The sequence below is a fragment of the Lagopus muta genome, chromosome 7, assembly GCF_023343835.1.
Source record: "Lagopus muta isolate bLagMut1 chromosome 7, bLagMut1 primary, whole genome shotgun sequence".
Lineage (NCBI taxonomy): Eukaryota > Metazoa > Chordata > Aves > Galliformes > Phasianidae > Lagopus > Lagopus muta.
Window position 1 is genome coordinate 2,265,087 of NC_064439.1, and position 25,059 is coordinate 2,290,145.

Here is a 25,059-nt window from a genome sequence, read left to right on the forward strand (position 1 = left end):
CGCCCGCATGCCCATCACTGCCTACTTGCTGAATCAGCCAAAACCTTTTTGCCTAAAGTGGATCCCAGCTCCTTCAGCCTCCTTGTGTGCACAGACACATGCCCAGATGAGAAATGGCCTTCTGGACTCTACTGTATCTCATATGCTTGCAGTGAACACCTACTTTGTGCCCAAATAGCAGTTGCACCCAAAGGTTTTACGCACTCTAGTTTACCCATTTCCTTAATGTCCATGGCTAAGATCTAGGCTTGCCCAAACAAAACGGTAAAATGTTTTTTACTTCAGTAGAGTCAGTAAAGTCCTCTCTTTTAGTAAGTCTATCTTATCTCTATTTTATTGATTAAAGATTCTTTTTAGGCTAGAGATCTTTTTTTTCACAGCCAGAACAGTAATGCTAAAAGGGCATTAAGCATTTGGAAGCCAGGAAAGTTAGAATACTTCCTGCAGAAGTCACCTACGCCAAAATACACTTATATTTACCCTTCATAGTACTGTTACTGCAGACACAGCCTGATCCTACTATCAGCAACTGATATAGGAATACAGATCAATCTGGAATGCCTAGTTGTTATCTCTCAGAGTAATTCTGCTAGTCTTTATATTCTTCAAGGTATCCACTGTGGTTGGGATTCCTCACCACCTGTGCATACATACATTCTGCTTGTATCAAGATAATTATCTACTCCCATCCCAAACAGACTTTAAATGCATTTGGGGACAGGAATATCCAAGCTCAGATTTTAATGTTCTTAATTTATATGTTGAACATGCAGTTTTCCTGCAGAATTCTTTTTGTGTCATTTTTTTTACATGGAAAAACCTGAAGGTAAAGACAGAGTTTGATTTGCCAGTGTAAGGAATCTGAAGTTCTGCTGCAGAGGTGGCTGCTTCAGTGGAGCCAAGAGGAAAGGTGATTTTGTTTCTGCCCTCAGATTTTCATTCTACCTCCAAGCAATAGAGACTTGAATAATAATAAAAAAATAGAATGAACTGAAGGATAAAGACAACCACCAGATCCAGGAAGGAGTGATTATGTACAAAACAATAATTTTTATTCTTTCTTCTCAGTTCCCTCACCAGCCTCAGCACCTAACTTGACCAGGCTCATCTGCTCCTGCTTTGCTCTTTCCCACAAGTTACCATCACCTTCCTGCTCTGCCTTCCCACGCTGACCTTGTCTGCTGACACAGCTCTGCAGAGCCTTCATCATGACCACAGTGCCTTTCTGACCTATCCAAAACCAAGTCCCTCCTGATGCAGATATGAATGAACCCACTTGTGTTTGCACTGGACTTAGCTCTACATTGCAAAGTTTCAATGCTTTCTTGGCTCTGGGATTTACAGGGACACTGCTCAATCTTGTCTCTAAATTATCTGTCAGTTTATTTCCTGCCTGTTTCCTGGTAATTTCAAAAATGCTTCTGTTTCTCAGCTTGCTATGTTTTAAAAGTTGCAATGTGCCCTTAACAAGCTGATCCCAAACCATATTCCATCACCACCCTCATTTTAGCTTGAGGGCCTCCCAGATGAGCTCACAACCCCATCCTACCAGCAAAGGGAGGACAAGTTCCCTTAGAATCATGGAATCATTGGGGTTGGAAAAGACCACTGTGATCATCTAGTCCAACTCTCAACCTTGTTCTGAGATCCCACGCATAAATGTACCAACATACACCCTGTTGGGGCCACAGCCCTTAATTTAGGAATCAGTTCCTGAGCTGTCCAATGCAGCGTGTTAGAAATTTAGAAGTCAGCTTATCTGATGGTATTTTGCATTATTTTGATATTATTTAATCAACCAATAGAAGGTGCTGCTTCTGATCTGAAATCATAAAGGGAGAAGGGCTACTATTAGCTTACTGAGGGGAGATGTGAAAAAAAGCATTTTTCCACATGATTTCCAGGTGCAGAGATGTAGAAAGGTAAGATTCACTTACTCTCTCACTGGATGAGAGAGATTGTTTCCTGCTCAGGACTTTCTTGGGATGTTCCTGAATGCAGTATCAAGAAGTTTGTCTCTGTTCTGCTGCCCAATGGAAATCTGAACCTTGCACCTTCATTTTCTGGTATTTGAAAGGTTAAAAAAAGGTAATGACTCAAATTGTTGACTCAAAGAAATTAGTCAAAGGCAGACCTAAGTCTTGTTCATCCTTCCCGTTCCCTGCCTACTTGCTGGCTCAGGGTAAGAGCTGCTGGGTGTTGGTGCCATGGCTTCATACAGACCACTGGCTCCAGATGGACATGGGTGATAACTGATAGTCATCACAGAAAATAATAGAAGGAAAGATAAAGCACTTCTTGAGTCATATCTTAGCTGTCGTTTCACAAATCAGCCTCATCATTTAACAAAATTGCTTCAAAAAATGGCAACTATTAGAGTCATGTCCAAGGCAAGGGCTGGTTTTAGCAAAATCATGACTCTTGTGGGAAAGCACTTACCCAAGGACAAAGTTGAATGTCTTGAGGGAGCTCTGACAACTTAGCATGTAAGTACAGTCTTCCAGTATCATACAATTCAGCTATGCCCTTGTTTATGTTACTTAAAACCAAGAAGATGCTTACAGATTTTAATGGCTGATGAGCTCCCACAAAGAAAACACCATAGGCTGTATTTCTTATGTTTGCTGGTCTTTTTGAGTACCCAGTTCCTAACGCTGGTTTATTTCAAAGCTCTGATTCAGATTGTACCTTCTTGAGCTCTTGTGCAACTCCGGCAATATTCAGTGGAACTACTTCTCATGTTGTATCCTAACAAAAATTTGGCCTGCGCTCTGCCTAGCTGCAATGTTGCTATTTCTTTGAAATGAACAGTAAGACTTTTCAGGTGGTCACTTTGCACAACACAAAATACCATCAGATCTGGTGGGAGAGGGGCGAACACACTTGCATGGCCAATAAACACAAGCTTGTTATTGGATCATGCAGAGGCAGCAAGGCAAAACACAAATGTTACCCGAAAACAACAAAAAATAATCAGCACTTACATGATGATGGTTTTCTTGGGCACTTTAGTCTCTTGTTCAGTGACTACAAAGAAAACAGTATGAACAGCATGGGGTTAAAGAGAGGCAAAAGCTGAAATGATGAAATTAACTTTGCTCAGTTAATCAAAATAGACTGGAGTGAAAAAAAAAACAAAACGCCTGTACCATCCCATCCATGCTTTCTGTGGTTATTTCCAGCATCACGTTTAGTGATTGCGACCAAGAATGAGGATTCAAATGCTCTTTGAGTAATTTAGATTTGCTAATAACTGTGTTGAGAACAATATTTCAAAAACTGTTGGTTTTTTTTGCTACTGTGAGATCCTGACTTTTGTTTGAAAGGCCAAATAGAGAAGACAAGTTACTGTGTTTTTTACCTCTTTCCCTTCCCTGTAATACAGTGGTGATGGTGTAAGAAACCTGGGAATGCTTTGAGATGGGAAATCCTGGAGAGCTGAAATGCTTTCAAGTGTGCTTTCACTTACTTGAATGGTTTCCCCCAAACACTGAACACTTCCTACTGTGGACTAGATGCAAAATCCCAGCTGACAACAATGACAACGAAAATCATTATCATCAGAACAGAAAATGAGCCCTGCCCCATGCTGAGCTAGAATCTTGTAAGGCATGCCAAGATATAGAAAAAAAAATGATAGAAGATTCAATGACTTTGCAAGTATTTGTTCAAACGGACGTTTTTGGAACTACAAAAGATAGCATGTAAAGAGCCAATAGAGATTTTCTGCAGGTCCCCAACTTACAGAATCATAGAATGGCCTGGGTTGAAAAGTGCTCATCCAGCTCCAACCCCTGCTATGTGCAGGGTCACCAACCAGCAGCCCAGGCTGCCCAGAGCCACATCCAGCCTGGCCTTGAATGCCTGCAGGGATGGGGCATCCACAGCCTCCTTGGGCAACCTGTGCCAGTGCCTCACCACCCTCTGGGGGAAAAACTTCCTCTTAATATCTATAAATATTTATCTGCTGGAATAAAATCGAGACACAGAACTGGGCTGTTTAGAACCTATTCTGAACCACTGAACCTATGTGAGATCTGGAAAAAAAAAAACCAACATCAAGCCTCACCTCTTCTTGAATAAGTTAGAAAAGTTTCTAAGAAACTTAATTTAATCTCAAAATAATTTTCTAGCAATTGGTTTGCAGCCTTCTAGCCAGCCTATAATCAAGCAGCTCTGGTCATTTCAATTTGGTACAATTCAAAGTGAACTGCAAATTAAAAAAAAACATATATTCCTAAAAACACAAAAAGCAAGAGATTCAATTCTGTTGCAAACCGAATTTGTTGTAAAACCTCTATCAAGTGGGTCCTGGTGACTCACAGTTCACTGCAGAACACATCTGTTTTGTATGTGCTGTGTCTGAGGCGTGAGGGAGGATTTACACAGCCCTCTGTAAAGGATAGAACCACATGAAAGTAGGATGAGAGAATCTGGGTTTCTTTTCCCGAGAGGAAAATATTCTGCATCCGTTTTAGCACCGGATTTATCATTTCAACTTGTTTGAGAGCGTTGTAGGAAAACAGCTTTGCAAAGCAGGAGGCCCTGAGAAGCAGGTTAAAAGCTGTAAGCATTAGGGTCAGCCAGTGCTTCTGTAGGGCCAGACTCCTCCTTGGTTAATGCATTCAATCAGTGCCTTGTGAGTTACGGAACATTTAGGCTTAGTCTGAATGGAAGTCAGCTCTGGTTGCTCTGAATGGTTGAAAGATGGTTTCCAATGTGGCCTTTCTTACAAACTTTAAGCTCTACTTTTCCCACTCCATGAAGCTCAAACCCATTTCCACACTGCATGGTGTGTATATCTCAGAGATGAACCCACAGCATGGGATGCACAAATCTGACATGAAATGCTAAAGCCAATTGCAATATGGGAAACTCAGGGGCATAAAGCAGTTCCCTAAAGTGGGAGGCTGAGTGCTCCTCTGCATTTAAAGCAATCTTACATTTCAGAGCCCCGGGATACGTGGCTTGCAAGAGGGATGTTATCAAAAGCCAGGTAGAATCATAGGATCACTAACGTTGGAGATGACCTCCGAGATCCTCATGTCCAACCCCAGCCCACCCCACCATGCCCACTGACCATGTCCCTCAGTGCCACATCTCTGTGCTTCACCAACACCTCCAGGAGTGGTGACCACTGGGTAACGAATCTACCCTAAGCTCTGCATGAGAACTGAGAGAAAGCTATAAGGATACTTGTTGCCTTGCTGTCACTGTGCTATACTTTGGGTACTTTAGGTTTTATCTTCACTTGAATATCCCATCCTTTCTCCTACTACTCACTGTTCTAGACTTGCCTGCCCAGATGAAAATTCAGCACTTCTCAGAAACACTGGGTTTTTATTGGAAAAAAAATGAACAAGTTAGTGAATGTGGGATGAGGGAATTGCAATAACAACGTGTTAAAAAGGGATGCCAGAGCACGCCAGCCCACGCTGGGTCAGATCTGCTATATGGAGGTTAAGCAGCAAGGCGGGTGGCCACAAAGCAGACAGTCAACTTGAAGTCAAAGAGAAAGATCTTCTTTCCATTGCATTTTTGGATGTGTCTAAAATTCTTCATATGTCTACAGAAAGAGGATTTTTAAAGCAACTCTCCGTTGACTTCAGTGCAAAAACCAAGTGTGACTGAAGGCAGAAGTCAGGGGGTCCCTTAGTTCAGTGGTTTCCATCCTTTTGATTTTGATCCTTCCAATTGATCTGCAGATTTCCATACCATGAATTTAAACCTAATGGCAAGAATTTTGCTTTTGAGACCCCAAATGTTGGTCTGATGACCACCACACAGGGCCCGTAAACCACTGTACTAATGGAATCTCAATCGTGATAGTAGGTTTGGCTTGGTGTAATACACAGTACAAGAAAATGAAAGCTAACACAACTGCAACTAAAGCCCCTTGGGTGTCTCAGGAGGCTCTTATTATAGTCACTTCCCAGAACCAACAATAAATCAGGTAAACTGGAAAACGGACATAGCAGCCATTTTCTGATGTAGTAAAACCACACAGCAGCAATGTAGTCGTCTTGGTGAAGTTATAAATAGTCCAATTTTCACACAGAGAAAAGATTGTAAGGATGGAAAGCGAAAGCCTTCCTGAGATCCATCCATCCTCCTGTTCCTTGCCAGACGAGCTTGATTTTTCAATAGGTAGATCAAAGTGGTCACTGATTTCCAGAGAAGCAATTAACTCCCTCCCAGTTTGGTACAAGCGTATTGTGCCAAACTTATCCCTGATATGATTCTGCTCAGAACAGCCATCGTGGTCCATGGGTGAGCCTGCTTATTGCTCTCGGCTGCCTTGGAGCAGCTCCCACTGTTTCACCCTGGAGATCACTCAGGGATCTATTTCTTTCCCTATTACCAAGCTCAGTCAATTGCAAATCACAGACCAGAGACTATTTCATAGCAACAAGCTCCAATTACATTTCTTCCAACAAGCTCACCAAATCTTTCTGTTTATGGCTGTGGGAGTGACATCGCATGATTAATTCAGGGCTGAATTTGTAACCCCATGAGCTGTTGTACGACCTTTGCTTTTATAGCATTCTTGGCACAAGGAAACTTCATGAAGATATGCCATCCTAACAGTAATTCATGATCCTCTACATACTGCATGTGAGTTATTTTTCTCTCTCTGTCTCAGCAAGGACAAAGCATTAAAGTACCTCAACATTGATGCTACCGAAATAATTGTAGTGTTGCTCTACAGACACCATTCTCCCTGCCATGCTGTTTGATGATTTACAGTATTCTGGTAAAGAACCACAAGGAAAGCAAGCATAAAACCAAAACATGTGAGTACATAGATCTGGATACTGCTGTTAATGCCCTGGTGTGTCTGAACCCTCTTAATGTGTAGCAATGCATTACTGGTGTCTACAGAGGGCTGACCCCATGCTCCATCCTGACCAGGACCCTCTCTCAGACAGAGCCAACATGGGGATAAAGATAAGGAAATAGAATTGTGGAGTACCATTTTCCCTGAGTATTTTTCCAGACTCTGGTCAGAAGGTCTTTATATTTGATGGCCCTCACTTGGATGTGGATAACAACACTCAAACCCTGGCAAAAGTACACTTGAACTCTTGTTATTATCCTAAGTTGATATGAAAACATCGATGATGAGGAAAGAATATACCACAGTACTTGGCGAACCTCTGGCTTTCTTTTGCCATGTCCCAATTGCCTGCATCTGGAAGAGCTCTCTGACATCGATGCTTGTTGGCATGGAATGACCTATGCCTACCCCAGTCCTCTCTCTCACCCTTCAAAGCAGTAAGCTATCCACTATCTACTGTCCCTTGGCTGTATTACCTCCTGAACTGCTTCTGGGGGCTGCTCAAGAGAGACAGCACTGGCTGTCCCATGCTCAGCCATGCAGGGATGCTCCTAACATGTATGAAGAAACAATTTTGAATGCTAGGGAATATTCCATTCTCAGATTTGGCCACTAATCTAGATTTGTGTACCTAGCAGACCGCTTGTGTAAGTTCCTTTAGTAAAAAGGTATCTTCAGGAAGGCAACTGAGGAAGTTAAAGTGCTAATAAAGGGATGTGTTATTGGGTGGTGTAAGATCAGCCCATATGATTCGGTTGAAAGATGCATGGAAAAAATGGAACAGATTCTGTGATTATGTGAGTAGTCCTAGCAAAGGGTTGAACTATGGTGCAGGATATACAGCAGTCAGTTCTCCTTTCCTAATAATTCCAGAAGGTTTTCAGTAGCATTTCAGGAAAGGATCACAATACATCTGTGGCTTTATTTACTGGCCCCTGTTCTCTGTCAGAAAAACGTAACTCGTGTTCTGCCAGGCTGACATACGTTTCCAAGCACTGCAGCAGGAACAGAAACATTTTTCTTGGCTGGTGTGACATACCCTTCATTTACGCCTGCTTTCTCATATAATGTGTTTATGAACATTATATGATGAAGTTGATTTGCCAGATTTGGAAATCAACAGACGGTGATGGGTATATGGCTGAGCTGCAGTATACCCATACACGTCTTGATGGACATACAGATACATGGACACCAACAATCAACATGGATAAGATGGCAAGTATGTTTGAGCCTCAATGAGATGGTTTTAGAGTTAATACACTGACATACTTACAGAGCTGGACAAGGACCATACCTTCAATGGTGATGGCTTGGTCTCCTCTCCTCTCCTGGGTCAGGGCTGCAGCAGTGTGATGGTAAAGTTCTGCTCCACTTTTTGCTGACCCTAATCTGTTCACCAGCTAAAGAGAATTATGCGGTACTGAATAAAATGCAGGATGCTTTTCTACAATAAAATCTTCCCATACTCTAACAATAAGTATTTTGCAATTACCTGACAACAGAAGCAGATGAATCTGTGCCCCTAGGTCTGAGCACAGTTTCAATGAACACATGCTGCTCAGTAAGTTCATTATAATGCTTTACCATGAATGACTTACACAAATAAGTTATGGCACAACAGCTAGCTTAGTTACTCATTCTTTGCTCTGTGATTTGGTCCTAAGGTAACTATCTCTGCCAAGAGCTCAGATTCCTGCCATTGAAGTGGTAGTTAAACAGTTGTGTTGAACAGCTGTGTGGTTTGGTTTTGTTTCTTTTTTCAATCATCCTTTGGTCTACTGAATCTTAACCAAGGCAACACTGGATCTTCGGATCTTAGCCAGGTGATGTGGTTTTGCTAAAATCCTAGCAGGAGTCTTTAAATTGGATCAGACCACATAAAAATCAATGGAAAAACTGTGAAGTTGCTGTGAGCTCAGCCACATCCCCTTTCATTGCTGAGTCCTGAGAGCTTATTACTATTTTATTACTGTGAGTGCACAGACTATGCCTAATTTTTAGAAAATATTTTACAGCATGTTCATTCTAATTTTTAGATACTTCCCATGAATGCTTGCTAAATATACAGGAATGGCAGTGGTTTCCATTTCTGTTTACTTTACTTCTTCCTCTTGGATTTGTAGTGACATAAATCTGTTCTAGTTTGAAGGTGGTCCTGAGGAAATAATCACATCAGAATGATCCCAAACTTGCAAAGATGTAGCTCTAGAGATCTGGATTTAAGTTCCAGAGTAAGCTCACTCTATCATTACTAGAACAACCAAACTCTCAGATCAGAGTCATCCTAAGCTTTCAGATGTTCAAAGTCCAGATCAAGGGAGAACCTGACTTGTATAAACATTTTTGATATGGCACGCAGCAACAACTTCTCAGTCACTAATCCCATGCAATGGATCTCAGTGCAGTGACTTCTCCAGTCTACGTCATGTCAGCAGATCTCTAAATCTCTCTGAACTTACTTCACATTCATAGTGTCCCATGTCTTCATTGGAAGGGTTCTTGACCACCAGGACTATTACACCACTCCGTGGTTCACTGAAAGTCTGGTATTTATTTGTGTCCTTCAACAATATGCCATCCTTGTACCATCTGCATGGGAAAACACTTCGTATGAGCCAGAAAACAAAGCAGTATCAAGAGATTCCCAGTTCACTGATCCATGTATCAGACCAGTGAGCACACAAATCAGGAGTTAATCATTAGCTAAATGCTTGTTTCTTGGAAGACAGTCATGCAGAAAGGTAGATCACACATGGATACTGAAACACGTGGGGTGCAGAGACCCTTCTCAAGAAATCTCATCAGCCAATGCAGGGAAATGTGCTTCTAATCACTGAGAAGTTATATTGAGCTTCCTGATTATCGCAGACGGTTTGCTCGATTCAAGTGTAGGACAAGGAGAACAAAGCGACGACAAAATGTTGTCAGGGCATGAGTGTTTATATCTAAGCATTATCTGTAAGTACTGTTCCAGATTCCAGCCAGAAAAAAAATATTGAGAAGCTAAGGAAGGGTGGGATAGGGAAGAACCAGTGTGGGGATGGTTGTAAGGTAAAAAACTCAGGGAAGAAAGGGTCATAACTCGGGAAAAACAAGCAAGGAGGGTCTTCAGACCATACAGAATGGGAATGTGGGATTTGTTCCCAAGCTGCTTGAGGAACTGACCTGATCTGAGGCCTTGGTGCTCCTTCGACAGTGCAGGTAAATTGAGCATCCTCACCCTCCACAAAATAAGCATTTCTAACCTTGTTCACAAACCGTGGTGGCACTGCAAAGCAAAGGTAAAGGCAGTGAACAGCTGGAAATATGACAGTGCTCTAACAGATACAAAGGTGTGTCCCTGACCAGATAATTCTCAGGATTTCAGTGCACAAGGCAGTAAAGACCTCTTTTGACCTGAGATTTCACCACTACTGTATCTTCAAGAAAAATTAATCTCTCTTGCATGCTATATCGAACTTCTGGAATGTCTTCATATTGATGCTCAGGGAATTACATTGCCCTTTGAAACAACACCTCTGTGCAGGTCTTTACCTTGAACAAGGATCTTTCCTAAGGTACTGGCATTTCCAGCAGGACTGGAAGCAAAGCACATGTACTGTCCTGAGTCCACGCCTGTGAGGTTGTCCAAGATCAATGTGCAGGAGCCATCAGGATCTTCTATTATAATGTGATGGGGATCCACCTCCACTGGCTTTCCATCTTAAAAATTAAGGGAAAAAACTCTTTGTAAATATTTCACTATCAGTTATGTTTTCTCCACAGGACTTTTATCCAGCTCTTCCACTTCAGAGGAATGAGAGCTGCATTTGCTTTCTAGCACCTGATGTTAGTGATTGAAGAATGAGCTCTTCACCACCCTCAAAAGAAAATCTTCCTGTAGGTAAATGGGAGGATGACTGGACTGGGTGATCTTGTAAGGTCCTTTCTACCCTTGTGATTCTATGATTCTATAAATCACTCTTTGGGTAAATTGTTTGTCACAGAAAGATCTGTATTACCTACAGCTAACATTAAGGCTAGAATTAGGTATTTCTAGGTGACCAGCCTTTAGATTACTCACTGACAGCTTGACACAGAGCAAAGTACAGAGAGAAGAAACGTGGAGTACGTGTTTCCTGATGTGATTCTCATACCTTTGTACCAGCTGACAGATGGCTTGGGAGCTCCTGTCACTTTGCAAGCCAGCTTCACTGTCTCTCCCAGCTCGGCTGTACAGTCTGCCAGTTCTTCCTCAAAGTCTGGAGGAACTGAAACAGAATCAACAGGTTAGCCCCAAGGAGGATAGGGTGTCTATGGGATGGCTGCTGCAAGGTGAGATGATAGGCAGCATTTCTGGAATTCTGGAAAATTGGCTTGAAATGACAGTGAGAATGAAGCAACCTGGATGACAACATAAAGATCCAAAGCAAATCCATGTGCCCAGACACATGGATTTGTAAGCCAGCATTGTAAGCCAGAAGTTGAGGGTGAAATGTTTGACACCTGATGAAGTAACAAGGGACTTTTTATGGTTAGAGGTAGGACTCAGTTCAAACCTTGTGGATCTTTCCAATGGAGTGGTCTGGGGTCTTGGTCACCAAATCCTGTGGTTGTCAACCTTCCTGCAATCCCTGCCAGAATAAATGCACCTCTAGTGCCAACAGCAATTCATGTTTTAGGTGATTCAGTGTTTCATTTCTCTCTTCATTTTTAGGACTATTCTGCAATCTACTCTAGGGAACCTGCTTCAGCAGGGGGTTGGACTCAACGATCCCTAGAGGTCCCTACCAATCCCTGTGATTCTGAGGTTCCATGACTGCGCTGCAAAACGCCCCTTTTACTGGCAAGGATGTCTAAATATGAAGACAGAACTGAGCAACTACCTCAGCCTATGGCTAATCCTCTATCAAAGCCAACCTGTGTAAGGGGGGTGTTGAAATTGTAGTGGAGAGCCATCTGTTCTCAGCTCATCACCCTGTGTTTTACAGACTTGGTCTATGGACACTGAAGAGTAATAGGAAAGATATTCACTTGCTCTGCTATTGCCTCCAAATCACACAGGTCCTATGGGACATCTGTCACGTAAAGCTGGTCGCTTTGGTGATATACAGTCCTGGTTCTCTAGATGGTAAATGGAGTCATACCCTATGGACTTGATCAAGGTGTCTATCCTAGTTCAGATGGAGTACTTAACTACAGCCATTCCAGTTAAAGCTTACTGCTTGCAGTCAGGCTGTGCAAATTGCTATTGCTATAAATTGCTGTGCAAAGAGCAGTGATGTGGTTTTAACCTGTGGGAAGCCTCTAACCCTCGTTCAGCTGAGGAGGTGGCAGATGACCCTCGATGGTCTCCTTTGTCCTAGAAAAAAAGTCTCCTTCTCCAATCAGGGAGCCAATCCCAAGCAAGCCATACTCACTCCAGACTGGCTGGCTGATTCGCTGCTGTATGCCACAGATTTCTTTCACCCAGGAGTTCTTGATGTTCACTGTACGAGCCTGAAGGAGGTACTTGCGGACTGAGTCCTTCCGCTCGTGCCAGATCTCAAAGGCACGGTCATCCCCTTCCACCATGTCGTTCACATCTATGTTGTTCAGCTGCAAACAGGAGGAGTGCAAGAAAGTCAACACAAATCCTTTGTTCGTTTCAGGTAGGGCTGAATTCCAGCCAGAACTGAAATCTCAGAGTTTAGTACGATTCAGATCTGGGCCTAGCCTTTGTGAATCAGAAACATTATCAATACAGGTTTTAAATGGAAACAGTTATTAAACACCAGCAAGTCTCCTGCTGTCAGTGCATACACTCTTCAGTGGACACCACTTATGCCATTCCCATCAAAGCTACATTACATGCTCTAACAGCAAAATTGGAAATTAGAGTAATTGTCAGACAGGGGGAGAAATGCAACATGGCTTTGGCTGAACAGCAATCAGAGTCACTTTGCAACCCTTTCCTTGGTATTTCTGACTTTTGGATAGCAAATAAACGTTTTCCTGGCAGTAATTATTATATTCCAGGAAAGTCATGTCCAGTATTAAAGGGAATCTCAGGGTGGGGCACATAACCACCCTCATGCGTAATGCCGTAGGGTTGACACTGGGCTTAGTAAAGAACTCTAAAAGGCTTTTTATTTGCTTGACCTTCATGATATTCTTGAAGATGTAACTGTAGGTGTCTGTCCTCGTGTCTCGCTTTGGCTTGCAGATCACAAGATAATTCCTGAAGAGGAAGACGTGTCTTTTGTGTCCTTTCCATGCCATTCTAGCTCCTGGAGCTCCTTCCCACACAATGAAGTGGCCCTGGCAGGAAAAGAAGAAAGAACACATAGTTATACTGGAATAATTGCTGTGGTGATGTTATACCATTTCTCAGCAAAGAGATAACCAATTTTGGGGGATAACAATTTTAACCATTGTATCCTTATCCTATGCACCACTGTTTTATTACAACATGGTTTATTACACACTCATTTGATCTCCTTCACCAGAGCAGGATGTTCATTTTCTGTTCCCTCATGAACTGACAACTCCAAATAATAGGTTCCCCCTGGCACCACTGGGGAGAAGCAGGCACACCTGGGGTGTGATTCAGTGGGCTTTTGTTATCAGATGTCTAAATGCAGACAGCTGAGTTGTACCAGACTGTCTCAAAATCGCTGTAATTAACCTTACAACTCCACTCAGCAGAACACTGTGATTCTCAGGAAAGAGGGGACACAAAGAAGCAGAGTTAATGACTTGCCCAACGTGACACAATACGTCTACAAAGAGACCAAAATTTGAGTAAGCATGCTAGAAGTCAAGAAACATAGAATCATTCAGGTTGGAAAAGACCTGTAAGATCGATCACCAGGTCCAACCCAAACCCACCCCCCACCATGCCCCACAGACAGTGTCCCTCAGTGCCACATCTCCACAGTGCTTGAAGATCTCCAGGGATGGTGACACCACCACCTCCCTGGGCAGCCTCTTCCAGTGCCTAACCACTTTTTCTCACAAGTTATTCCTAATATCCAACCTGAAACTCCCCTGGCGCAACCTAAGGCCATTACCTCTCAACCTATCACTGTTATCTGGGAGAAAAGGCCAACCCCCACCTTGCTACAGCATCCTTCCCAGTCATTGTAGAGAGCTATAAGGTCTCCCCTGTAGTCCTACGCTGGTTTCTTAGTAGATAGATCATCTTTCCTCTATGCTCCTATTCCTGCAGCGACCTGGAGAAGCACACAGCTCTTCTGAAGACACACAACTGAGTTTTGAAATGACATTAACTGATCACAGATTGTCACTGGAGCACATACAAAGTATGTTATGTTTCCTTGAACTGACAAGCCCTGCAAACTAGTCTCTTTAAAAGAAGGTGAAATTGGTCCATGCACTTTGCCCATAATAGGAGAAGGTGAAGAAGGAACAACATGCTGTAAAGATCATGGTGGGGGAGTGGGCCAAATCAAATCCTTTCCTATGTGAAGAGAGTGTTGGAAAAGGAAATAAGTACATCACGTGAGCTGGCCCATGAGCATCAGTACTCCTGTCCTTTAAACCTTTGTCAAGCCAGTAGACCCATCTTTCCTACATACTGAGACGTGTCACACCAAACAGCAAGAAAGGGAATAAACAAGTACTCTGTTTCATACATGGAGCTTCTAATGGAGCTTCTAGTGGAGCATCCTGTAGGACATAAGGTGCAGTAGCAATGGTGCACATATCACAGCTACCTGTCGGATGGGTTCACCAAGGCTTTCCAAGGTCCCTGGGTAGTTCTCAATGAGTGAGACATGGAGGTTGTTTTCTGCTCTTCGGGTCAGTGCAGACACGATGGCATAAGCCTGCTCCAGCAAAGTGCAGTTTTGGCTGTTTCTTGCTTTGTTTCGGATTAATTCCTGTGGGGAAACATTGTGGACATTACTGTGCAGTGAAAAAATAAGTGCAGTCCTAAATGTATCCCTTGTAGTTCCTCTAGTGCTCACCCTGACAACGTCATTCATGGGGCAATGCTAAACTAAGAGTAGACATTAGATAGAAATACAAGAGGATTGAACAAGTACGAAATAGCAGTTATTTTTTTCCCCTCATGTTTGTTCACGTGCCTCTATTCCAACTCTGAAGACATGGGGAAGCACCTGTGTTTGCTCTCTGTTCCAAGACATCCTTAAAATTTTAATGTTTGTGTGCAGGCAGGTGTTCAAAATTAGAAATTCAATCTGATCCTTCTTCAAACTATCCAAACTTTTGTATGCTGAAGTACATTTTGTTTTTTGGGCAAGACAGTCTTATTTCTGGATACTTTTATGCTACTTCCCATGAAAAATACTATTGAAAAGTGCAGTTTTTAAACTTTTGTCTGTGGTCTGGGGGTTGGAGTTGGTTTGTGGTGCTGGAAACTGTGAACTGTCATCTGGATTTACAGTCATAAAACTATTCAGAGAGTAACATCACTGACAGTGATTACTGCCTCGATTTACTCAAGCTTTTGACAGTAGTTTCATCAGAAAGAAGCTAAGAAAGGGAAAATAAAGAAGGATTTTTCCCCACAGGCTGCACAAAGCAGAACATAAAGCTATCAGAAACAAGCATATAGCATATGCTTTTCACCTTGATAATAGTCTGATACTGCTGGATCCTGTTGATGGGTTTTTCCAGATAGTGCTGCAATGGTGGGATCAGTGTCTGTGAAGGATCTTCGTTCATTAAAATTTCATCTGTGTATCTCTGGAAAAACAAAATACATAGAAGAATGAGTAATTATCATTATAAACAGCAGTAGTAAGGATTATGCTTGGAAAAATACTCATATGGTACTTCTTCATGTGTATGGGAACTGCTGAGTCACGGCCTGAACCTCTGATTGATCACCTGAGGTGAGCCATGAGTCAGCCAGAGGAGCTCAGGTGAAGGCAATTCACCTGTGCTACCGGAAGGGGTGGAGCCAGGCTCCACCATTCCTGGACCTATTTAAGAGCTGGCTACCAGAGGGGAAGGATCTCTTCTGGAGATCTCCCTCTTTTGGTATCTTCTAGTGAGCTCAACCTAAGGGTAAGCTCTTCCACTCATTCTCTTTTGTGATCCTTGTTTGCTTTGCCTTACTCTTTTGATTATATTGCAATTATAACATCTTGATATCTATTGATTATACACAATTGTATTGTGATTATAACATCTTGGTTATACATTCATGCATGTTCAAGAGGTACTTTGGTTGCTGTTTACCTTGTAGAAATCCTGGACAGCTTTGCTGACAACAATCGACTCGGCCTGCACCCGCCCCACCAGGTACTGGATGTACTTGTTAAATTCTGCCTCGTGTTTAATAAAGCACATGGCCACATCGTCATCAGTGTCACATTTCTGCAAGCCTCGGAGGAAAGCACTGTGGAAGAAAAGAGAAAAGAGGAGAAGGCGATGCAATGAGGCTAGAACACAGCCAGATCTCTAAATCAGCACGAGCTCAGGTCAACACAGACCAAAGGAAATGATTGGGGGACCAAGGGATGCTGAATGTTTGCATTAAGCTTCCCAATGTCTCTTTACCCAGCACGGTGCTGTCCCTCTTTGCTTGAATTTCTGTAACCATAGCTGGCATAGCTATAAAACCAGTAAGTGAGGCACTCTGTGGTCTTAAAGGAAGGCACATGGGGATGCCTACCTGGAATGGAAGTGAGTAATATCATCGATATTTCTGAAGATGGTGGATTTCTGACTGGCAATAGCTCCTGGGACACTGGGACAGGTCTCGATGTACCTAAGGTGATGAGTCTGGAGGAACTGTAGATCTTGAATGTAATCCTCTTCTGAGATCAAGAGCTCTTGAATAAGAACACTGAAGGGAAAACAAACAAGCAAAAAGAAAGAACAATCATCACTATTATCCTCAACATACCGAGGGGTTTTTGGCATGAAAAGTAGAGGCATTTGATCAGAGGAATAGATATCCTGGAGTGAGCTGAATAGGTTTGTAAGGGATCTGATCACAGAGGGAACTTGGATACCCCACTTACATTGGGACACCTACTCCTACCTCACAGGTACCTACTGCTAGGACTGATGGAACAGAACACAAGTGACAAAATGACCTGTGTAAAGTAAATAGCAGCAATTTTATTACCACAGTGTGCCACCAAAAATGCAAATATCCCTTTGATAGAACACTCAGAACATGCTGCACTACAAGAGATTAACAAGAGGTTGTAGCAGGGCTTCCGCGAGAGCTTTCACTATTTATCAGAAAACTGTTTATCTGATATAGAGCACACTGAAGTAACAGAGGTAACAAATTGTAAGGTTTTTTTGTTTGTTTGTTTGTCTGTGTGTGTGTGTGTGAAATACAGAGCCTCCAGAATTCCATCACTACAATCCTTCTTTCAAGTCCCCCAGTGTGATTTAGATTGCCTGGAATTTTCCTTGGCTTTTTTATGGCAGAAGTCACTCAAACATCAAAAATTCTATGTCTTAGAAAGAGTAGATGGCAAATCCCAGAGGAACATCTCTGGCACGAGTACCTCAATGCCAACATTCATGTTACATCAAAAGACAACAAGAATCAGCACTGCAAATATCAAACTACAAGAGCTTACCTGAGCTTCCTTTTATATTCATCCTCAGAAACACATTCTCCAGGGAACTCAGGAACTTCTGTTGTTCCCCACTCTGGTGACAACTAAAACACAAGAAAAAAGAAATATATTCATCTGACAGTGATTTAGTCAGTAGCTGCTGAATAATATCTCCCACGTCCCTTTCAATAACTACTAAAGCAGAAGTTTGTAATTAGTTGGAGGATGATAAGGTTTTTCAAACCCAGATACCCCTGCAATCATGGGGAATATAATAAAAGCTCCATCAAGATCCCTTCAATAGCTTCCTCCCTGTCAGAATGTGCAAGAGAGATGGCTAAGAATGGCAAACTTAATTGTAGATAGAAAATAAATACAGCATGATCAGTCACCTTTAATCTCTTGTCCAGGTAAGCTGGAGATACCCAGCCCTGTCGAGAAGGACTGGATTTTGTGGGTTTGGTCCTGACCAACCACTTCAGGGGATGAGCTGAATCAAGGACTTCCACATACTGGCCTTCCTTCAAAGTGATGGCCTCCTTGTCAGGCACAGGGGGCACGTAGTCAGCTGTGACCATGTAGACATCAAAGATCTGCAGGGATGAAACAACAGTTATTTGCAGTGCTGAAGTGAATACAGAAACAGCAGCAGAACAGAAGTGTTCATCTACGTTTTATCTAACAGCCCCTTTATGGCAAAGAGAAGCACTGTTTGATGTTTTCTGCAATTGGAACACCTTATTTTCAAAACTGTCCAAAGTGTTTGGGTTGTGTATAACAAATGAGTGAATTCTGTGACAAAGGAGAATGGCCAACGTTGTCAAAGGTTCCATTTTTTTTTTTCCTTCATCTTCTCCTTTTTTGAGAAATGTTTTGATATAAACATCCCAAACATATGGATATTCACTAATTTTTCACTGCTATTCCCATGGGAAGAAATTCTCAACAAAATTCTTTTGGCCAACTGTATGCAAGGGCACGGAAAATCAAGCTTTTACTTCCTGAAGTTGTGTGGTGAACAAAAAAGGGATTGAGAAACTATATGGTAAATTTTGACCACGTTGAGTTGAATGATTTGTTCAAGGTCATGGAGTGAGCCAAGAGAATCTGATTCGCTGTGCTCTATATCACACGTCCCATACGTTGCACTTCTAAATGTACCTACTGCAGTGAGGTACACCCCAAAAGGGGATGGAGATTCTTAAAACATTGGAGACTGATCATTATAAGTGAGGCTTTCTCCTTGTGTGAAATTTGTCCGTACAGGTCATGGAATCATAGAGTACTCCAAGTTGGAAAGGAACCAGAAGGAACATCAAGTCCAACTCTTGGCTCCACACAGCAGCACTCATAGAGATGTACCTCTCCTCTGGAATCCCCATCTTCAGATTCAGAGGAGGACTCTTGAGCAATGGATGAAGGTCTGGATCGGCCATGGCGGGGAGATGCAGAGGGAGTCTTGGATTCATCATCGCTTTCTGCACCTGGCACTCGGAGCGTGGCTAAAAAGCAGAAAGACCACCAACTATGAAATCAAGATCTCCTACTTGGACATTAAGCAAATATGTAGTAACTTTCAATGTTAAAAACACGAGCACTGCCCCAGAAGAGCACTTGGATCATTGAACATGATTTCCTTCTGATGCACAGGGTTGAATAAACAATTGGAATGTCTCATAAGGCTCTACGCCTCCTGTGTGCATTACCATTACATTCAAAGAACACCTTTGTTTCAAGGCAAAATTTACTACGAGAAAAATGGCTCAACAAACTAGATTTTTTAATGCAATTCATCAAACCAGCACAGTTTTCAGCCTTGTCTGGACTAAAAACACCCCATCCAAAAATTCTTGGTACTAAACATGTGCTACTGTTCATACTTATGCAAGATGACTGCCCCAAAACCTGCTTTACAAATCTTGCTCATACTTAAAGACCAGATGTTGACTAAGAAAGCATGACATTTTCTATACTAATGAACTTGCATCTGCCAGGTTGCTTACCCTGACTTATTTTTGCAGATACCATTTCTGAGATACGAGAGGTGAGCTTCTGGAAGAATTCTTCAGTTCCAACATCAGCTAATGAAATAGGAGTTCTGGGTACACCTTCCCTACCAGCTTCAAGGTCTCCTGGAAAATATAATTTTCTATTATGCATGCAGTATGGCATTGGAAAGTTGATGATAATGATGATGATGATTATTATTATAGATAAAAGCTTCTGTGGAAGGAAGGCCTCAGTTTCTTCACCTCCCCGGCTTTTAACACTGCATACTCACATTTCCTCCAAACAATTCACTCTTGAACAGAGTCCCCCCCAAAAATATGATATTTCATAGAGTTGCAAGAGAACAGAAGGACGGAAGTAGGTGGTTATCATGGCACTCATAGGTGATCTCAGCTGTAGGTGTGAAAGGCAGTAGTAGGAGAAAAAAGTTCATCTTACCTTCAGAGGAATGAACAGCTCTGAAAAAAAAAAAAAAGGAGAAAAGCAGAATTAGAAGTTGAATTAAAATGTGTAGTAATAAACCCTAAATGAGAAAAGATCTCTGCTGTGCACAGGAAGCAGAAGGAAGCATGCACTGCTTTCAGAGTTAAACCACCCATCTCCTAAGCTTCAGTTATCAACTCTGATAAAGACTATGTGTAGCAAACAGAACATGTGTAGAGGAACACCAGCTATAAACCTAATTGACTAGTGTCAATTAGTTCTACTAGGTCTCTGTTTTTTTAATTGACGGTAAAATGGTCCTAATGGAGGGAGGCAGACAATTGCACATAGCAAACTGATGCTTAGGAAGGGAAATTTGCTCTGCACATTGACATCTTGGAGTGAAACTGGTCGATTCTTTTAGGGCAGATGCACTGTAGAAGCTAGGGTGGGTTCAGGTGGGTACCATTTTCAGAATGTATCTTCCCAGAATCCAAGCCAAGAATGGCAAGTTGATAGGTTCTTCATGTGCATTTGCAGGTGAGAAGTTAGTGAGCAGAACCTTTTGATAATGCAGACCTTAACCCTGTTAATCTTTTTGGCTCTCTGGTTAGAGACAAAAAGGAATCATGCAATGGTTTGGGCTGAAAGGAGGCTTTAATATCACCTAGTTCCAACCCCCCTGCTGTATGCAGGAACAAAGAGGGCAAGGCTTTTATACAAAACGAACAAAATCTTTCTTTGTTCTTGTCACCACCTTCCTTGATAATCGTGAAGAAATGACTGGCATTCATATTACTGCCTGTATAGGATGCCTCATTCATAGGACCTCAAACTGTTTTGCTAGTGTCCGTCAATAAATGCTCTGCATGCCCAGTATCAAGGACTACTGGTAAGGGCCAATCCCATGCTAAAGATGGAGAAAGATGAGTTACAGAGAGACAGTGGTCAGTACTACAGATGTTGGCATTCAGAATCTATGTACAGGATCCCCACTGGAAGTAGCCTGTTTGTTTCTGTAGACACTAAGCTCCCCACTTCTCACTGTTTTACTTCTGCAGGATGATAGCTGCACTGCTCTGCTTCAGCCACTTACCCCAGGGTGGTCATTATGGCTTCTGATACCATCACACGCTCCTGGGTCAGGACTTCAGCCTCTTTCACTGCAAGATTAGGGTTTAGAATCAGAGGACAGCAGAAGTAGGATGTTCTGCTTACTGTAGACACATTTTCTCAACATAGATTACTGGGAATACTGACATAGTGACTCCGACCCATTAACATTTCCTCAGCTGGGATGCATACTATCAATTGTGCAACACAAACACTTTGCTCCTCTCTGTTCTCACACAGATATAGGACTGTCTGTCCCATCTCTCCACACTGCTCAAGCTGTGCTGCTGTAGCTCTTGGCACAGTAAATGGTGACAGTTATTTTACATAGTCTTTCTGTTTTCTTTGTGGTTAATGTGGTTCTTCTTCAGATTTGTCTGCTCTTTATACAGAAAAGATGCTGCTTTTAATCAAAGCTAGGTTCAAAAATCTAAAACATTATAGAAGCTAAGAGCATCATCGCTGACAAGGCAAGAAAATTCATGGCTCATTCTGGGAAAAGATATTTATTTTGGTTGTGACTTGGTTAATTTCCTTATCAGTCACACTCTTAGGAACTCTATGAAAGGTAATGTGGAGAAAGTGTCTTTAACATATGACTTACCATCTGCAACTTCTAGGTTGGCAGTGCAGATGGACTGGCCAGCCTTGTTGGTAGCAATGCATGTGTAAGCTCCAGCGTATTTCTTTTTAACATCCAACAGGATTAAACTGTGGTGCATATTGGAACTGGCGAGCTTATATCCAGGAGTGTCTGGTTTGATCCACAGGATGTCTTCCTGAGACTCTTCTTTCAGCCAAGTAATGGTTGGTGGTGGATGTCCTGAAGGAAAACCAAAGCACTGAACTTCAATTTTCCTAATGGTGTCACTCACACACAATCATGAGCCATACTGTGAAAAAACACTGCTTCTCCAAAAATAAGTTATGTAGTAAAGGAGCACAAACCTTTATCTGGCTCACTTATAAAGACTCCTTCTAAAAACAAACCTGTTAACCAACACGCCTTCATAAAACCATTAAGTGTTATCCCTATTTTTACAAACAGGAATATGGAGGTGGAGATGTGCTTTCCTTCAGCCTACACAAAGTTTGTTACAGTTAAGAGTACAGCCCCAGACCTCAGATTAATACAGGAGATGATGTTGCAATGACTTGGGCCCAGAGAAAGTCCAGAACGAGTCACAAAGATACACAACAAAGATATACAACAAAGATACACAACAGAGATATACAACAAAGATATACAACGAAGATATACAACCCAAGTGTTATGCAGGGAGATTAGGTAACTACCCACTTACCTTCAACTTTTACAGATAATGTGATGCTCGCACCTTTCTTCACCTTTTTATTGGTAAACCTTTCTAGGAACCTTGGTGGTATCAGCTGCTCGTGGGAATCTGAAAATGACATTGATGAAACATGATGACAGGTCCTGTGTGAGTTCACACCACTGAAAATTTCCCAGGGGGTCTGTCATCACCTGCTATGGCTTCTCTCACCTGTTTCTGACACTTCTTCTTTCTCATCAGGATCTGCAACACAATGGAAAGAAGCAAAATGACAGATACAAATACCTTTCTGTGACTGAGTTGATAGAAAAATAGAAAGATGATTTCAGGTGCTTATCTGTTGCAGGACATATTACATGGAAATCTTAGTTGTATTAAAACATGATGATTAAATATATTTATGAACAAAAATGACAAAAATAGCCCAAATCTCAAAATTGTCGTGTCTAACTAGAACAGCCTCAAGGATGATTTATGGGAGGACTCAGTTTTAGTAAAATCAGTCATTAAAGTCCACGGGATTGGGCAGGTGTGAGATGTATGGGACAAGCAGATCCTAGAGGAAAGGCATTTCTCATCTTTAGGATTCATAGTAAATTCACAGGTGAACTAAGATTAAAGGACATCATAATTTAAGTACAACCTTCCCCACCTCCCTTGACTATCCTTGGTAGACTTTCTCAAGGAAAATAACTGTGAAATGGAAAGACTCACTGGAAGAGAGAAAACTGGGTACCCAAAATAGGCCAGTACCCACCTCTGACTACCAGCCTGGCTGATGAGTATGCAGAACCAGCAGAATTAATGAGAAATATTGAGTACTGGCCAGCATCTGACTTCACGACATTGAGAATTTCCAGTGAGTGGAGCTCCCTTCTATCAATCTTCAGGATTCGATCCGAGGCCTTCAGTGGCTGCCCATTTTTGAACCAATAGAGACGAGGCTCTGGATACCCTGTGAGGAACCGACACAAAGAGTGAATTACCATCATTGATTTGGGAGCATCTGCAGCCAGGCAGATCCTTGTGGACAGTGAGCTCTGCCAATGGATGCTGATTTGAAGGACTACCGCATTAAAATTGGCTGAAAATTCATGGAATTGCATTTGTTTGTAAAAGTTCTTTGTATCTCTTCTGTTGCTGGCATTGCCTATATTTTTTCCATACCTAAACACCTTCCACATTGAGAAAGTAACACTTATATTTGCCTTGCATTGCACACAGAGCCAAAAGCTGAACTCACAGTGAAAATAAAACGTGCACCTACGTCTCTGGATTTTATCACAGTTTCAGTACCAGTTTCAAGAACACAGAAGCCAAAACAGTTCGCATCATTTTTACAGGCAGAATCATTTTTACATCCAGCTGGGCTGGATGATCTTGGAGGTCTTTTCCAACATCAGTGGTTCTATGATTCTGTGACTCCAAGAGCACATGGGAAACATTTGTCCAGCACTTCACCCTGACTGCAAACCTGAAACAACAGGCAGTGTTGTGGGCACCTCTCACCTTTCACCTTCAGGTGAAATTTAGCCAGCGGTGCTCCAGGTGCCACATGAATATCATGAAGGTCATCGAGGATCTGGGGCAACTGCTCCTCTTCTGTGGTAGATTCCTCTTGTTCTCGACTAAGAAGTGATTTGAATTGGAAAGAAGGAAGTCAGCGAACCAGCGAAGAATTAGGAATCAGGATCACCTATTTTAGGTGAATTCAGTTTGTGTGATTCATCATCATGGCTGCAGATTCAGCACCATATGACATTAAAACTAAAGATATTGTGGAGAAATATTCAGGCCACCATGAAGGCAACGAATGAATGCTGCTATAATTATTTCACCTGAAAACTCAGCTGGTCGGTATTCCTTTATGACATTAATCCAGCCATGCCAGATTCAGCAAAAAATGGGCTTAATATAAATAAGCATAGTCATCTTACCAAGGTAAAAGAGTTAAGAGTTTGGTATTTTACCTTGAAACATATTCTTTGGCGCTGTAATAAGACGACGTCTCTGTAGCATCTGCTGCTGTCTCGTAGTCAGTGCTGGTCACTGTTAAATGGAAAAGGAAGCATTTTCTGTAAGTTCAAAACCTTCTGTAACTTCAAAACCTTCATGTTACTGTAATTATTGTTTCCTTGTTAATGTGAGTGATCGATTTCATTACACTACAGCAGCAGACTCCCACAACCCCCTGATTTATGGAAACGTCTCATTTTATCTCAAAAGCTTTGCTCAGAGCCACTCCTTACTGTTGGCAAAACCCAAGGAAACCCACGAGGTTTGGAAGTGTAGAATTCTGTGGGCAATTTGTATACATCTTATTTTTTTTTTCAAATGTAGACAGTGTTTTTCTTGAAAAATGTATATCCACCTCTGAACGTGACCTCTTTGCTCTGTTTTTTCTGCAGTGCTTTTGAGACTTACGGTCCACTCGAAGCTCAGCCTTGGTTGAAGCCACTCCCATGTTGTTTTCAGCAAGGCAACGATAAACACCCATGTCGGTGGGGACCACAGCCGTGATGATCAGCTGATGGCATCCTTCCTGGTCCTCGTTGATCATGTAGTGATCATTTTCTTCAATAGCTTTCCCATCCTTGAACCAGCGAACCGTGGGGAGGGGTTTGCCAACAACAATGCAGTCAAAGCTGACAGGATAGCCATCTTGTACCTCTTGGTTTTGAAGCTCAGTCAGGAACATGGGAGCTAAAGCCAGGCAATTAGGAGGGAAGACAGAAAAACTGTGTTAGAAGATGTATTTTAGCAGCACTGCTGCCCAAATGTCCTTTCTCCCTCGAGGCTGCTCTGAAATGCATTTCCTTGATTTAAATACAATAATCACAGCATT

The 25,059-nt window shown here is 42.1% G+C and overlaps 1 protein-coding gene across 46 annotated transcripts in view; it reads right to left on the reverse strand.

Annotated features, from left to right (window-relative positions):
- Positions 1-25,059, reverse strand: part of OBSCN (obscurin, cytoskeletal calmodulin and titin-interacting RhoGEF) — a 170,925-nt gene that overhangs the window by 32,725 nt on the left and 113,141 nt on the right. For 43 of the 46 annotated variants that reach the window (XM_048951567.1, XM_048951551.1, XM_048951562.1 and 40 more), the window contains 24 exons: positions 24,639-24,917; positions 24,185-24,263; positions 23,724-23,842; positions 22,972-23,169; positions 22,425-22,457; positions 22,224-22,322; positions 21,524-21,742; positions 20,903-20,969; positions 19,822-19,841; positions 19,377-19,505; positions 18,736-18,875; positions 17,766-17,966; positions 17,395-17,477; positions 16,467-16,640; positions 16,031-16,190; positions 15,416-15,532; positions 14,539-14,703; positions 12,962-13,120; positions 12,241-12,418; positions 10,978-11,091; positions 10,376-10,543; positions 10,007-10,109; positions 9,301-9,430; positions 8,136-8,241 (listed from right to left, as the gene is read on the reverse strand). In XM_048951567.1, coding sequence (XP_048807524.1) covers positions 8,136-8,241; positions 9,301-9,430; positions 10,007-10,109; positions 10,376-10,543; positions 10,978-11,091; positions 12,241-12,418; positions 12,962-13,120; positions 14,539-14,703; positions 15,416-15,532; positions 16,031-16,190; positions 16,467-16,640; positions 17,395-17,477; positions 17,766-17,966; positions 18,736-18,875; positions 19,377-19,505; positions 19,822-19,841; positions 20,903-20,969; positions 21,524-21,742; positions 22,224-22,322; positions 22,425-22,457; positions 22,972-23,169; positions 23,724-23,842; positions 24,185-24,263; positions 24,639-24,917 — 3,240 coding nt within the window. Of the gene's footprint in view, positions 1-2,984; positions 3,028-8,135; positions 8,242-9,300; positions 9,431-10,006; positions 10,110-10,375; positions 10,544-10,977; positions 11,092-12,240; positions 12,419-12,961; positions 13,121-14,538; positions 14,704-15,415; positions 15,533-16,030; positions 16,191-16,466; positions 16,641-17,394; positions 17,478-17,765; positions 17,967-18,735; positions 18,876-19,376; positions 19,506-19,821; positions 19,842-20,902; positions 20,970-21,523; positions 21,743-22,223; positions 22,323-22,424; positions 22,458-22,971; positions 23,170-23,723; positions 23,843-24,184; positions 24,264-24,638; positions 24,918-25,059 lie in introns of all 46 variants that reach the window. The other 3 variants (XM_048951582.1, XM_048951583.1, XM_048951581.1) reach the window with 1 other exon arrangement.